The following is a 13,879-nucleotide window of genomic DNA, read 5'->3' on the forward strand; positions in this document are numbered from 1 at the left end:
AGACACAGACACAATTTCAACCGAGAAGATGGGTACAAACTAAGCAAACATTTGAAGGACGTTATCAACCAGTTTAATTCATAACTGGCTGTGATGATCCCATCCTACCACCTTCCGATATTAGTTGTTATTTTCAGCTCTCCGATTTCACAATAACAGGTTACATTTCTCACACTTACACAGCCACCTTCTCGCGCCGACCTCGAGGTTGCGGCTCTACGTACTCCATTAACATGCTCATCTCTCACATTAACATGCTAATCTCTCACATTAACATGCTAATCTCTCACATTAACATGCTAATCTCTCACATTAACATGCTAATCTCTCACATTAATATAGCCACCTCAGCACGCTCGCCGTGGAGGCCGCTCACCAATCTCACATTAACATGCTAATCTCTCACATTAACATGCTAATTTTTTAACTGGCAGCCCTTTAATTGGTGGAAACCCACCACCGTCGCAGTCACCGCCCACCACCTACATTAACATTAGCTGCCCCACCAATGCTGCTGACATTTGGGCTATGCCCAATTTAAACCTTTATAAACAGTTTGCTTTTAGAAGCTAACTCCCTTTTCCTGATGACGACCGCTTGTGTTGCGATCAATACGTCGTAGTTTTTTCTTATTTTCTTTGAACCTATCTACGAGACTTTACCGAAAGATCCAAAGAATAAGTTATATATACATACATAGGGCAAGGTAGAAGCCAGTAACAGTCGAGCAGTAGGCATCTTTACTCTTTGGTTCTTTCGGTAAAGTCACCTAAGTATAAAATAAATCAGTGATATATTTTATTTTCTACCTCCGTGACTTTACCGAAAGAACCAAAGAGTATTGATTCCTGCAGTCACGAAAGCTTCAAATCAAGTAGGCATCTTCTCCTCACGATGCCTCTAGTAGTACCTGGCAAGAGCTTGTAAGGAAGGGATGCTCAGCATGAGGTGAGTATTAATGTGTGGTTGCACACCAAAGGGTATTTGCAGGGCTTAATGTCTCACTCGATATTTTCTGGAACATTGCTGGGCTGGCTGTGAGCAGCGATTATTGTCATAAGGTAATACCACTCCATAGTAACTATATTATTGTTCCCTATAATCCTATGAATGGATGCGGCGTGCCAAAATAATGCCCAGGTCAATATTCCGGACCTTCCGGCTCCGAAATTCGGCACTGGGTATTTGAAAGCGTTGTTCGGCCCTCAGTGAGGTCTTGATGATGATCGGCCCTTAGTGAGGTCATGATGATGATGGTCGGCCCTCAGTGAGGTCATGATGATGATGATGGTCGGCCCTCAGTGAGGTCATGATGATGATGATCGGCCCTCAGTGAGGTCATGATGATAATCGGTCCTCAGTGAGGTCATGATGATTATGATGTTCGGCCCTCAGTGAGGTCATGATGATGATCGGCCCTCAGTGAGGTCTGAACCGCATCTTCTCCGCGGTTTAGTCCCTCACCGCCCGTTCGCGTCTCGCTTTCCGGCTGCTTTGGTGATGACGCAATGCGTTGTGGGTAGCCGTGGTGCCCCCCCCCCCCCCCCCCACGACTGTCGTTTCCTGTTGTTGTTGAGCGACTCCCTCACCCCCCGCCCCCCGTGGTCGGTTTGCCGACAGTTTGACGAGGGCCAGGTGGTCTTCACGGAGCAGGTGGAGCGGGAGAAGCTGGTGCACTTTGTTCAGCTGCAAGAGCTCCCGTCCGTCGTCACCTACTCGGACGAGGTGCCGTGACTGCCCGGCATCCGCGTTCGTCGCGTCACAAGCACTTGAGTTTCGTCGGTTGGCGCAAATAGCAAATAATACGAACATGTTCCTCACAGGCGTGGGCCCACTGTGTTTCTTTGCTAAGGGGGGGGGGAGGGGGGGTACGAATCATTATTTTGTTAATTTCACTTTACTGAAGATGTTTTTTCTTTACTCGATCACAAATTTGTGATATTATCCAAGAAGGGCTGGTGACCCAGGGGTCATAGCACTGAGCCAGCACTGCTGATATCATAACTTGAAATTCGGGCAGCTACCTATAATTAAACTGGGTGCTCAGGTATAGGGAGTTAATGGTCTCAGTCCAGGCACCAATAACTCCACGACAACCCATCCTATAAAATTTGACTCAACGTTTCATTAGGATAAATCCCAATCCTGAGAAATAAACAAAAAGAGTTTTACATGGGATGGATGCTGCTGTGGTGCAACGGTTCACACACTGGGCTTGCAATGCAGAGATAACCCGATCGATTTGAACTTCCGTCATGGCAGTTGAAACAAAAAGCAGGATTCTTAAATCCGCTGTCTTGCCTAGCCCCCCTCCCCCCAATCTCTGCCCAGTGTCTACCCAGCAGTACAGTAGAGATGGGTACACCAGTTAGTCGACCAATAGGTCGCGTGTGGTGAGGTAAAGTGTGGGTACTCCCACCTCTTCCAAGACATCTGGCCACCGTGCGTGGTAGACACCCGCTAGCGGAGGTCCTTCTGCCAGCAGTGGCACGAGCAAGACATTTCAGAGCTGCACCCTTATCTATTTTTAAGTCCCATACTGCAGTAGTCCATGGGTGTGAATGCTTGTGTGGGTGCACGGTGCAGACGTTCCCGCTGCTCTTCAGCGGGCTGGTGAATGTGCACATCCTGCTGTTCGCCAACGCTTCCTCAGAAGGATTCCCTGAGCTCTTTGAGCAGTTCAAGGCGGCTGCTCCTCCCTTCAGAGGAAAGGCAAGTCCATAGCCGCGTGGAAGCGTGGCACGTCAGCCTCCGCTCCTCGTCAGTTCGCTCTTTCTCAACAGAGCTGCCGAATACAATGAAACGTGTTTTTATTCTTGTTGCTGTATGCCCCTGTAACCATTATAATGTGCACTGATGCCTACTTTATTGAGGGCGATGTTGCCACGTAAAGTAAAGATTGACGGATTGATTGAAATACTGCTAGGCACAGACTCAGAAGTCAGCAAAAGACAACTGCATTGCTGTGTCACACGCACCGATACACGTGAAGAAACGTGAAACCCATCTCTCCACCTTGGTGCCACGGTGGTGAGATGTTAACTACCTTGCCTGGTTTTATTCCGACCCTGACGTCTGTATATTTGGAGTTTGCATGTCTCCCCGTGGTTGCGTGAATTTTTCTCCGGATCCTCCAGTTTTTCCCTCCACATTTAGAAACATGCGTTTAGAGTATTTGGCTGCAACACATTTTCACGTGACAAACCACTTCGTTGGGCTATCATTTGTGGCCAGGTCGCTTCTGAAAAAGAGCTTTAGAGCTCAGTGGGGCCTTACCTGGTAAAATAAAAACAAATAGTTTAGTTTTAATTTGGTTGAGAAGCAGCAAGCACTGCACCCCCCACAGCGATCCATGCTTTCGACTCCCTGCTCCTGTTCAAGTCCAGCCTCAAGACCTTCCTCTATTCCACCTGTCTGTCGCGTTCCCTCTATTCATTAAATATATACCTCCTCTGCCCAGGATATCCACATCCTATCGTTCTATACATCATCTTGTAATGCTTTTAGATGCCAAATAAATGCAAATAGTTTTATTTTTATTTTTTATCGTTAGTCTTGTAATGGAGCTGATAATTGGTAGGACTAATGGATTTTGCGAATAATTAGATATCCCCCCCCGCCCCCCCTGCTTTACCTATGTGGATAGCCCCAGCCGGCTCTAAGAGTCCCCTCCCGGTTTGTGTTGTGGACAGATCCTGTTTGTGCTGCTGAACAGCGCGGTGCCGGAGAACGACAACGTGCTGGATCTGTTTGAGCTGACGGACGGGGCGCGGCTGCCTGCGATCCGCCTGGTCAAGGTGAACAAGGACATGGTGAAGCACGTGCCGTCCTTTAGCGACTTCACCACGGCCAACATCACCTCGTTCTGCCAGGACTACTTGGACGAGCACAACAAGGTGAGTCCGCGCCGGTGCCACACAGCCTCTCGGGCGTTCGGAGGCGGAGCGCTGGGGGTACGCGGACCCCTGGGGGTACGTGGCAATGTCTCATGGGGTACGTGGCAATGTCTCATGGGGTACGTGGCAATGTCTCATGGGGTACGTGGCAATGTCTCATGGGGTACGTGGCAATGTCTCATGGGGTACGCGGAACCCTGGGGGTACGTGGCAATGTTTCATGGGGTACGTGGCAATGTCTCATGGGGTACGTGGCAATGTCTCATGGGGTACGCGGACCCCTGGGGGTACGTGGCAATGTCTCATGGGGTACGTGGCAATGTCTCATGGGGTACGTGGCAATGTCTCATGGGGTACGTGGCAATGTCTCATGGGGTACGTGGCAATGTCTCAATGGGGTACGTGGCAATGTCTCATGGGGTACGTGGCAATGTCTCATGGGGTACGTGGCAATGTCTCATGGGGTACGTGGCAATGTCTCATGGTGTACGTGGCAATGTCTCATGGGGTACGTGAGGCGATTTATCAATGTGTGAAATTATATCCCAGGTGAGAGTCATTGGCGAGTAATCGTGTATGCATCTACCAATATAAAATAATTACGAGAGCATTTAAATTCATATAGTGACCTATAACGATATAAAATACCTTTCTAAACGCATTGATCATACACAATGTGGTTTCCAAGAGTAACCAGTGAGCGCGAACAAATTATGTCATGCATGCAGAGCATCCATTGAATTTTGTTGTATTCGCTTGCAGTTACTAGCAGTTACTAGCTAGTTAGGATACCTCACAAAATGGACAATTGGGTAAAATATTTACGTACATTATTCATACTTTTATTTCTCAGAACCATGTTGGGTCGGGGTACTCGGTTGCAACAAAATTCAACAAGGGGGTACAGTAACCAAAACATGTTGAGAACCACTGACTTAGAATGTATTCGCAAGGGTAAAGGCGAAGCCCTGCAATTGCTCGTTCACTGTAGCGCTGGCAGAAGGGCCTCCATTAGAGTCGGTTATAGAGAGGCTCCTTCCAGAGGGTGTTTGGCCAAATGTTTCACGTTGGTCAGACATCGTGGAAGAGGTGGGAGTACCCACACTTTCAGAATCAGAATCTTTATTTATACTGGAGGAATCCGATGAGCTATAAAGCTTTTTTTCACAGATGTCGGGGAGGGGCGGGTCAGAAAGTTACAACAGGCAAAACCCACTGAGCTATTAGTGTCTCTTTTAGAAGCGACCTGGCCACAAATGATAGCTCAACAAAGTGGTTTATCGTCATGTACGCGACCTGCCGATCGACTAACGGCGTTTATACCGCTGGGTGGAGAGAATTGGAGGGAGGAGGGATTTAAGACACTTGAGAGAGTGGCGTGAGTAAGCACTTGCAGGGCTGCACCTTTTCTTCTCAACATTTCAGATGCCATTTATCATGATTGCCAGCTGAGGACTTTCAGAAATATTTTACCAAACCGAGCACAAAGAGTTCAAAGGTCTGGAGTTGATCGATTTAAGCCGTCTAGCTCTGGTGCTTTGGAGACTGTCGACCTTTTCCCCACGTTTACATCTCATCAGGGGCTCCCGCTCATCCCCGTATTTTTATCCCCCGACAGCTGACACACCGAACGCGTCATAGGTGACCTACACAGAAGCGCGTTCCGCTCGCGCGCTGGCATGCTCACTCGTCCGCCCTAAGTAATTGGACCAAGGTGTTCCAGGCCTGCCACTCGGATATTGTCAATCACTGATGGCAGGCGCGGGAAGAGCCTCTAAGGCAGGCTTACGGGCCGTGGGAACGTTGTGACGGTGTAGCGATCGGCCAAACGGAACGTGCTCGGCGTGCGTCTGTTGTGTTGCTGCCATCGCGCAGCCCTTCTCGAAATCGCAGGAAATCCCCAAGGACTGGAACAAGCGGCCGGTCAAGGTGCTGGTTGGAAAAAACTTCGACGAATTCGTGTTTGACGAAACGAAAAACGTGTTCGTTGAATTCTGTGAGTCTGAAGCGCATTCGCCTCATCAACTGCTTTTACACGTGATGTATATATATACACATATTCTGAGTCACAAGAAATGGCACTTTTGGATTAAGTAATAACTTAATTATATCATTTATTCTGGCTGCTTGAACAAAAGAGATTGTGTGTATGCCAATAGAGAAGGAAAATAGTGCACATTACCAGCAGCTTTATGGACAATATAAGTTCCTCTTTTTAATATGCAAAAAGTTGTACAATGTACAGCCATATGACTATCCACTGATGAATGAAGACCTCCCAAAGCCGTGCTTAGCATCAGAATTGAGTTTCCAATTTTGTGATTTAAAGTGCCTATCTCCAGTGTCTTTATAATATTGTAAGGAAGAGCTTTCCAGACGGCCGCAGAAGTGCATCTGAAAGCACGCGATGCAGTGACCGTCTTTATTCAATGGTTAGCCAAAGCTGCTGCTGCTGCTGCGAGGATGACCGGACAAGCCTTACAGCTTGTCTGTGGTTCCTCAGCAACTGTTAGATAAAATTTGCATGAACGCCACGAAATTACATTAATCAATATATTTATGTATTTATAACATCATAGGTGGGAACACCAGCATCAGCACTTAAGCTACATGGGCATCTCGGCTCCTAACGCCCTACTGTTTCTATTTATTTTATTTTATACCTATGTGACTTTACCAAAAGAACCAAAGAGTATGTTTCAATCAATTCCAATCCTTAATTTAAATGATAAGAACCTCATTGGGCAGAAAAAAGTGCATGGAGGCTGGAAAAAAATGAGCAATAATTATTTGCACAAAAATCCTATTTGTAGCAAAAGTTGCTTTGGTTTTATCTCCTTAAAACATTTCACCTGGGAAATTCCTTGAGATATAAATTCTTGTTTGCAAGGGTGTTCATATAGTTTGGTAGTGCAAAACTGTCCCCACAGTGACCATGGAGGGTTTGTTCACATGGACAAAGCAGCAGCTACAGAAAATGGCTGTACCGTGCTGATGATACCTAACAACTATTAAACCAGTATAACACAGTCGTGGCAACAATGTTTACTCTAGAGAGATGTTGACCTTGGAGTTGTGGGGTCGGCTCTCACCGAAACTTAACTATTTTTTTTTTATCAGGTAAGGCTCACTGAGTTATATAGCTCTTTTTCAGCAGTGACCTGGCTATAAGTGATATCTCAACGAAGTGGCTTATCATGTAGAAAGTTATAGCAGCCAAATACTCAAAACGCATATTTCTAAATGTGGAAGGAAAAAAACAAGAGGACCCGGATAAAGATCGACGCGACCACGGGGAGAGAGACACGCAAACTCCAAATATAAAACAGGTGTTGGGGTAGGGTTCGAACCCATGACCTGCATTCGAGGCGAGGGAGTTAACGTCGCGCCGCCACGGCGCTGGTGCTGCCCGTGCCGTAGATGCCTCCTGGTGTGATCACTGCAAGAAGCTGGCGCCCGTGTGGGAGCAGCTCGGAGTCCAGTACAAGGACCACGACAACATTGTCATCGCCAAGATGGACGCCGAGAAAAACGAAGTGGCCGCCGTGCACATCCCGGGCTACCCGAAAATCAAATACTTCCCTGCTGGGCCCGGCAAGAAGGTGAGATCATCCTCGTCGTCTCTGTTGTTTATACCGCACCTCCCATGCATTACATCCCAAGGTGACAGCGCAAAGCGGTATTTGAAATGTGACAAAGTCATCTTTCACCGCGCACAATCGAAGAGATAATAAAGGATTGCAGACGAGCGGGAAGGCAGCAAGCAGACAGATGGCCAACAATTACCCAAAGTCTGCGGTTCTTAATATATGCGCAAGTTCTTCCAAGCAATGAGCGTTCATACGTGTGGGAGGGCACCGGACCACCCCGAGACAACCGACATGTGCGAGGGGTAACTCTACCCCATATAGATGGAATAGTTGGAGATTAGTCTACATTTTGCTGTACCTCCTGGAAAGCAAGATTACAGGTGTGCACCACTGTCACCAAGATGAATTACTTAGTAAGGAGGGATGCGGTCGTGGTCTGTTGGTAAGCATACTTAAGTTGCAATCCAGAGATCACCGGTTCGATCACCTAGGACAAGTTTCTGAAATCCCCCCCATCTCTGGCCACCCAATACTCTAAATCGACGCACCGCAGTTAATTGGCAGGTCGAGTGCGGTGGGGTAAAGTGCGGTTACTCCCACCTCTTCCAAGACATATGGCGAACTTGAAAAAGTAGGCCAACCATGCCTTCTGGAGGGGCTCTATAGAGCTCCAACGAGTTGAGGCGCTCCTGCCAGCAGTGGCATGAGCAAGCAGTTTCAGGGCTGCACCATTACTGTGTTCTATATCCACAACAAATGAGAGTAACAAAATTGAAAAGCTAAACTGTGCTCGAGACTACTCTCTTTTTTGTCCAATTTATTTGAGATGTGTATACGCTATTTTTATTGCTTTGCTTGTTTACCCAGGAAAGAATTTCGATTTAAAGCTTTCGTGACTGCAGGGATTCATCTTCTTGGTTCTTTCGGTAAAGTCACGTAGAATGGAAATAAAATAATAAAAATAAAACATAATAAAATAAAAATCTCACGATGTTTCGGCCACAACACAAGTAGCCTTTTTCAGGTGAAGGAACAGAACTGTCGGGATGACAGCACTTCAATGAACGCTGCTAAGATTCGCAGCGTCTTTTAAGCTAGGTGGGAGAAATAAAGCGCCTTGACAAAGGAGTTTACATATCAAACAGGAGAATTTAGCATTGAAATAGCTATGTTAAAGTGTTGGATCAGCAGGGTGTTAACGTCAGAAATTAGCATGTAACTGGGAGATTAGCATGATGTTAATGTGAGGGATTAGCATGTAACTGGTCACGGAAATAGCTATGTTAAAGTCAAAGTTTACATATCAACAGAGCCATTTAGTATATGGATGCTAAAGGACTGCAACCACCCAACTATCATACAATAAACCGATGTGAAAAAACTAATTATAAACTACATCAATATATTTCGATTTAAAGCTTTCGTGACTGCAATGATTCATCTTCTTTGGTTCTTTCGGTAAAGTCACGTAGAATGAGAATAAAATAATAAATTGATAAAATAAATAAAACAATAATATTATTGTGTTATTTTATTTTATCAATTATTGTGTTATTTTATTTTATCAATTTATTATTAACACAATAATATTATTGTGTTATTTTATTTTATCAATTTATTATTTTATTCTCATTCTACGTGACTTTACCGAAAGAACCAAAGAAGATACATCAATATAATAAATGTACTCAATATATTCTTCAATAAGTTGAGCTATTAACATAAAGTAACTAGGTATACACTACACTATATAATGAATACCATATAGTAAACTAATAAAAAAAAAATATAAACTACATCAATGTATTCAATAAACTCTATATACTCTCCATCAGCTGAGCTACTAACAATAAGTCGTTATACATTACAATGCCGTATGGCGAAAAAATGGGTGGTGGTTTTTCTTTTCAACGTTAGCACCACGGAAAGCGACGAGCTTTGTTCAGACGGATGAGTCCATCTATGCTCGGAACGGAGGAGGGGGGAGAGAGAGAAACAGCCACGATGCGCCGCTCTGTCCTGTGTTGCGTTACAACTATGTTATAAACTAGACTACTATACATTGCAATGTTATACCTTCCAATCTAAACTACACTGTATAATATCGTATACACAGCCCAATATAAGCTCTAACATTATGCATTATATTGATATGTCTCCAACTAAACTTTTTTCTACATTACACGACGCTTCTCACCGAACACGACGCTTCTCACCGAACACGACGCTTCTCACCGAACTTAAAAGACGCTATGGTTTACTTTACAATAGTTGGTAATTGGAGGCCTTTAGCGTCCATATACTAAATGCCTCTTGATATGTAAACTTTGACTTTAACATAGCTATTTCCGTGACCAGTTACATGCTAATCCCTCACATTAACATCATGCTAATCTCCCAGTTACATGCTAATTTCTGACTTTAACACCCTGCTGATCCAACACTTTAACACAGCTATTTCAATGCTAAATTCTCCTGTTTGATATGTAAACTCCTTTGTCAAGGCGCTTTACCTCTCCCACCTAGCTTAAAAGACGCTGCGAATCTTAGCAGTGTTCATTGAAGCGCTATCGTCCCGACAGTTCTGTTTCTTCACCTGAAGAAGGCTACTTGTGTTGTGTCCGAAACGTCGTGAGAATTTTATTTTATTACGTTTTGTTTTTATTATTTTATACCCAGGAAAGCCTCACAAGTCTCACGACTCATTTTTGGGAGGGTCTTGCCAAGTTTTTTCAGTAGGGGGCAATGCTTGCTATGTGTCATCCGAACAGTGTAATTTGCAGGTAATTTTTCTGTATTGGAATTTTTTGGCCAATGCCAGTTACATTTTTATCTGAAGATCATATGTACCCTGAGGGTTGTGGTGGTTATTTGACCATACTTCACCATGCTGGTCAGTGGGGGTTGCTGATGGTAGGGAGCATAGCAGTACAGAACGATGCTAGCTACTGCACTGCCCTCTGCTGCCAACCATGAAGCCGGCAAACCCTGTGGCAACCTGTCATGGTGGCCACCCAAGCACAATCCAAGCTCAGCTCTGCTTAGCTTCCGGGATCTGATGACATTGGGTGCATTCCAGGTGATTTTATCTTAGGATAAATGAAATTCCGAGCACGGGTATCCTGGTGAGACCAGGGATCCTATTAACTCTTTTAATCAAGCCAATGTGTTTAGTTTGTTGTTCTTCCCCGCACCTCCGATTAGCACGGTTGGCTACGTATGGTGAGAAAGAAGTTCAACATACATACAATGCAGTCAAAATAAAAACAGCGGCACCAACACTTACAGCAGATCCCAGTTCATGCTTCTCAGCCTCGTGCCCAGCCACTCGTATGTGCCTCCTCTTCTGCCGCGCTTGGGTGTAGATAATCAACTACACGGGGGAGAGGACACTGGAGGCTTTCACGCGCTTCCTGGAGAGTGGAGGCCAAGTCCAGAGCAGCGGTGGCACGGTGAGCAGCGGTGGCACGGTGAGCACTAACGCACTGCAACAGCCATAACCTGACCCCCCCACCCTAACTCTGGGCCTAGCCCTCTTAGCTTAATGCTGATGCTGACCCTAGCCATAGCCCTTACTACTCAAAGCTGAATCATAAGCTTAGCACTAACGTTGACAATAACCCTGACCATAACTCTGATTATAACCTGGATATTAAACTTTACATTAAACTTAAGACTTAAAATCACCCTGTCACCCTAACCTGTACACTAACCCTAATTATAAACCTAACACAGTCACCCTAACTTTTACTTCAACCCTTAAACCCTGACTCTAACCGTAAATGTGACCTAACTTTAGCCCTAACCTTAACTATGACCTTAACTCTAACCCCTGATATTAAACCCATCCCTAGGCCTGACCCTTAATTCTAAATTTTGTTCGAAACCCGACTCGAACCTCAACCCTTAAACTCGGTTATATATGAATTTCGATTTAAAGCTTTCGTGACTGCAAGGATTCATCTTCTTTGGTTCTTTCGGTGAAGTCACGTAGAATGAGAATAAAGTAATAAATAAAATAACACAATAAAATTCTCACGACGTTTCGGCCACAACACAAGTGGCCTTCATCAGGTGAAGGGACGAGACATATATCACATAATGGACAGTGTATATAAAATGGGCTATAAAATAACCATTATTATTCTGGTCTTCTATACAATCACTCTTTCATTAGTGTACTTCGTTCGTGACCTGTCCTAAAACATGAGGCTCTAATTTTAGCCACTTTTACAGTTAGTGCAACTTTTTTGTTAATTAAAGCAATTTAATCTCGCCTCTTGTGATATATCAACACAACTTTTAATTACACGATAAAGTATCTGTTTTAGGGACAACGGCTGGATCAATGTCGGTTACATTGAATCATACAAAGCCAGCCTACTGAGAATCAATTACCACGTGTCTTTGTTAGACTACACTTGTCAGTTTATTATCATCTACAAGGGAGATTGCGTTGCGTACAATCATCGGTTGGAGCTCTTGTTGTGTTTTTTCAGGATGGGAAGACGGAAGAACCTTCAAACAAAACGGATGATTTAAAGAAGGAAGAATTGTGAACATTTTTAATATTCGTGAAATTAAACAGCACACAAGCACAGTAAAATGATCTTTTTCCGTTGTTGGTGTTTTGCAATATTCATCAAAAAGGGTAAATGTATGTTGCCAAAGCATTTACAAGATTCACTTTTTTTTGTATTAGCCATTCAGTTGGATCTAAGTTTGCTGTAGGCCTGAAGTCTTCAAGAGCCCATTGCCGATTATAATCAACTCTAATAATGATAAATAATAAACAATTATTTCCATGATCAATCCACTGCTGGATGAAGTCCTCCCCACAGTCAAGTCGTTCGTGACGGTTATTAACTACACTTCACCACACTGGTCAGTGCAAGTTGGTGAAGGGGTGCCCCAAGACCCTTTTAGATATTAACTGCCACTGATGTTACCCATGGGCGGGACTCAAACTCGAGTCACAAAGTTCATAATGCAGTGTGCTGACCACTGCTCAACGTGAATCGAAACACAGCCACCGCTGAAATATGGGCTCTGTTAATCAGTGAGGTAATTTACTCATATTTGTTTAATGCACAGGTTTATACATATAGCCTATGGCTATGAACATGGTATGATTATTGAGCAGGCCGCAGTTAAACACGGCCCAGAAATTACCAAAGAGGACCATGCATTTTTTTTACTGCCATTAATTCAATACTGCATTTGTATGGATTTGATGTTCTTTCTCCAAATTCTGGCACAGGCTCTTTCCCATTTGGGGAATACAAATTATTTTAACAATCAAATGGGATGCTAAATTTTTAAACCAATGTTTTGTCTGTATCATAGAGTACACCTGTCACGTCAGCAAACATCTACAGGCAATTCATTATTGTAAATCGACGTTACCATTGCAATTGACAATGGACTGTCCAGACTCATACTCATCAATAATACTGCCTTAAAATAAAACATATAACCTGCAACGTTGTGGGCAATGGCCCTTCGTCATAGCGTATTGCACAAAGGGCTGGTGCTTGAAACGTCATCAATAATATATATTGATAAAGACACCAGTGTTGACGAGTGTGTTGAGTTTTTTAGATGTGCTTCTGGACCACTGACAACGCACCAGCAGCATCAAACAAAATCTGTTTTATAAATTCTGTTGGTTTATCAGATGTAGCCAGGTCCCTTCCTCTCTTTACTCCATGGGGGAAGAGTAATTCGTTTTTTTCTGTGCACAAAGCACAACCTTTGACACAGTCATGAAAAATTATTGTTTTAAAATAATGTATTATTTTACCAGAAGAGTCAGACCAAGTCTGGAGACTTTCAGGAATGGTTCTGCACACATTAACCGGGGTTGAAACCCACATTCAGCAGATGTGCACACACAACACCAAAAACAAAGATCCCACATACGACCATTCACTGTCAGGGAGCACCAGTTAAAGCCACCATGGTAAATACTGTAAGTGGATTGGTGTTATCAGCAAGACGCCTGGCCCCCTTTGTCTTCAGTACATAGGTTCGCACAGCACACCAGATACGGTACTCATTTAAGGCTGAGTTCACTTAGGCGAGCCCCAGAACAGATTCAGATTCCACTTGCCACTGGTGTCAGCCCTAGCAGACAAACAACACAAGTCGCCAGGTTGAAGTGGAGTGTGCCAAACCAGTGCACGACCGCTCTCCACTGTGTAGTCCACATAGGCTTCTGGGGCAAGTGCTGTTCACGGGCACCCTATGAAAGCAGGCACAGCACACGCGGCGGTGTGTGGCCAGCACAACACCCGGCCGCCTTTGTTCCCCAGTGTGCTGTTTAAACATCGTACAAGGTACTCATTTAATGCGGAGTCGACCTAAGGAAGCCCCAGCACCGGTTAAGATCAC

At 44.5% G+C, this 13,879-nt stretch overlaps 1 protein-coding gene across 4 annotated transcripts in view; it reads left to right on the top strand.

Annotated features, from left to right (window-relative positions):
* Positions 1-13,168, top strand: part of LOC116953100 (protein disulfide-isomerase-like) — a 37,567-nt gene extending 24,399 nt beyond the window's left edge. For 3 of the 4 annotated variants that reach the window (XM_076074734.1, XM_076074736.1, XM_076074737.1), the window contains 7 exons: positions 1,621-1,725; positions 2,587-2,712; positions 3,693-3,896; positions 5,772-5,892; positions 7,317-7,498; positions 10,852-10,956; positions 11,986-13,168. In XM_076074734.1, coding sequence (XP_075930849.1) covers positions 1,621-1,725; positions 2,587-2,712; positions 3,693-3,896; positions 5,772-5,892; positions 7,317-7,498; positions 10,852-10,956; positions 11,986-12,045 — 903 coding nt within the window. In that variant the 3' untranslated portion in view covers positions 12,046-13,168. The remainder of the gene's footprint in view (positions 1-1,620; positions 1,726-2,586; positions 2,713-3,692; positions 3,897-5,771; positions 5,893-7,316; positions 7,499-10,851; positions 10,957-11,985) is intronic. The other variant, XM_076074735.1, reaches the window with a different exon arrangement.
* Positions 13,169-13,879: the final 711 nt, after the last annotated feature.

Source organism: Petromyzon marinus, chromosome 50, assembly GCF_048934315.1.
Source record: "Petromyzon marinus isolate PM22_M1 ecotype Great Lakes invasive population chromosome 50, UKy_Petmar_22M1.pri1.0, whole genome shotgun sequence".
Taxonomy (NCBI): Eukaryota; Metazoa; Chordata; class Hyperoartia; order Petromyzontiformes; family Petromyzontidae; genus Petromyzon; species Petromyzon marinus.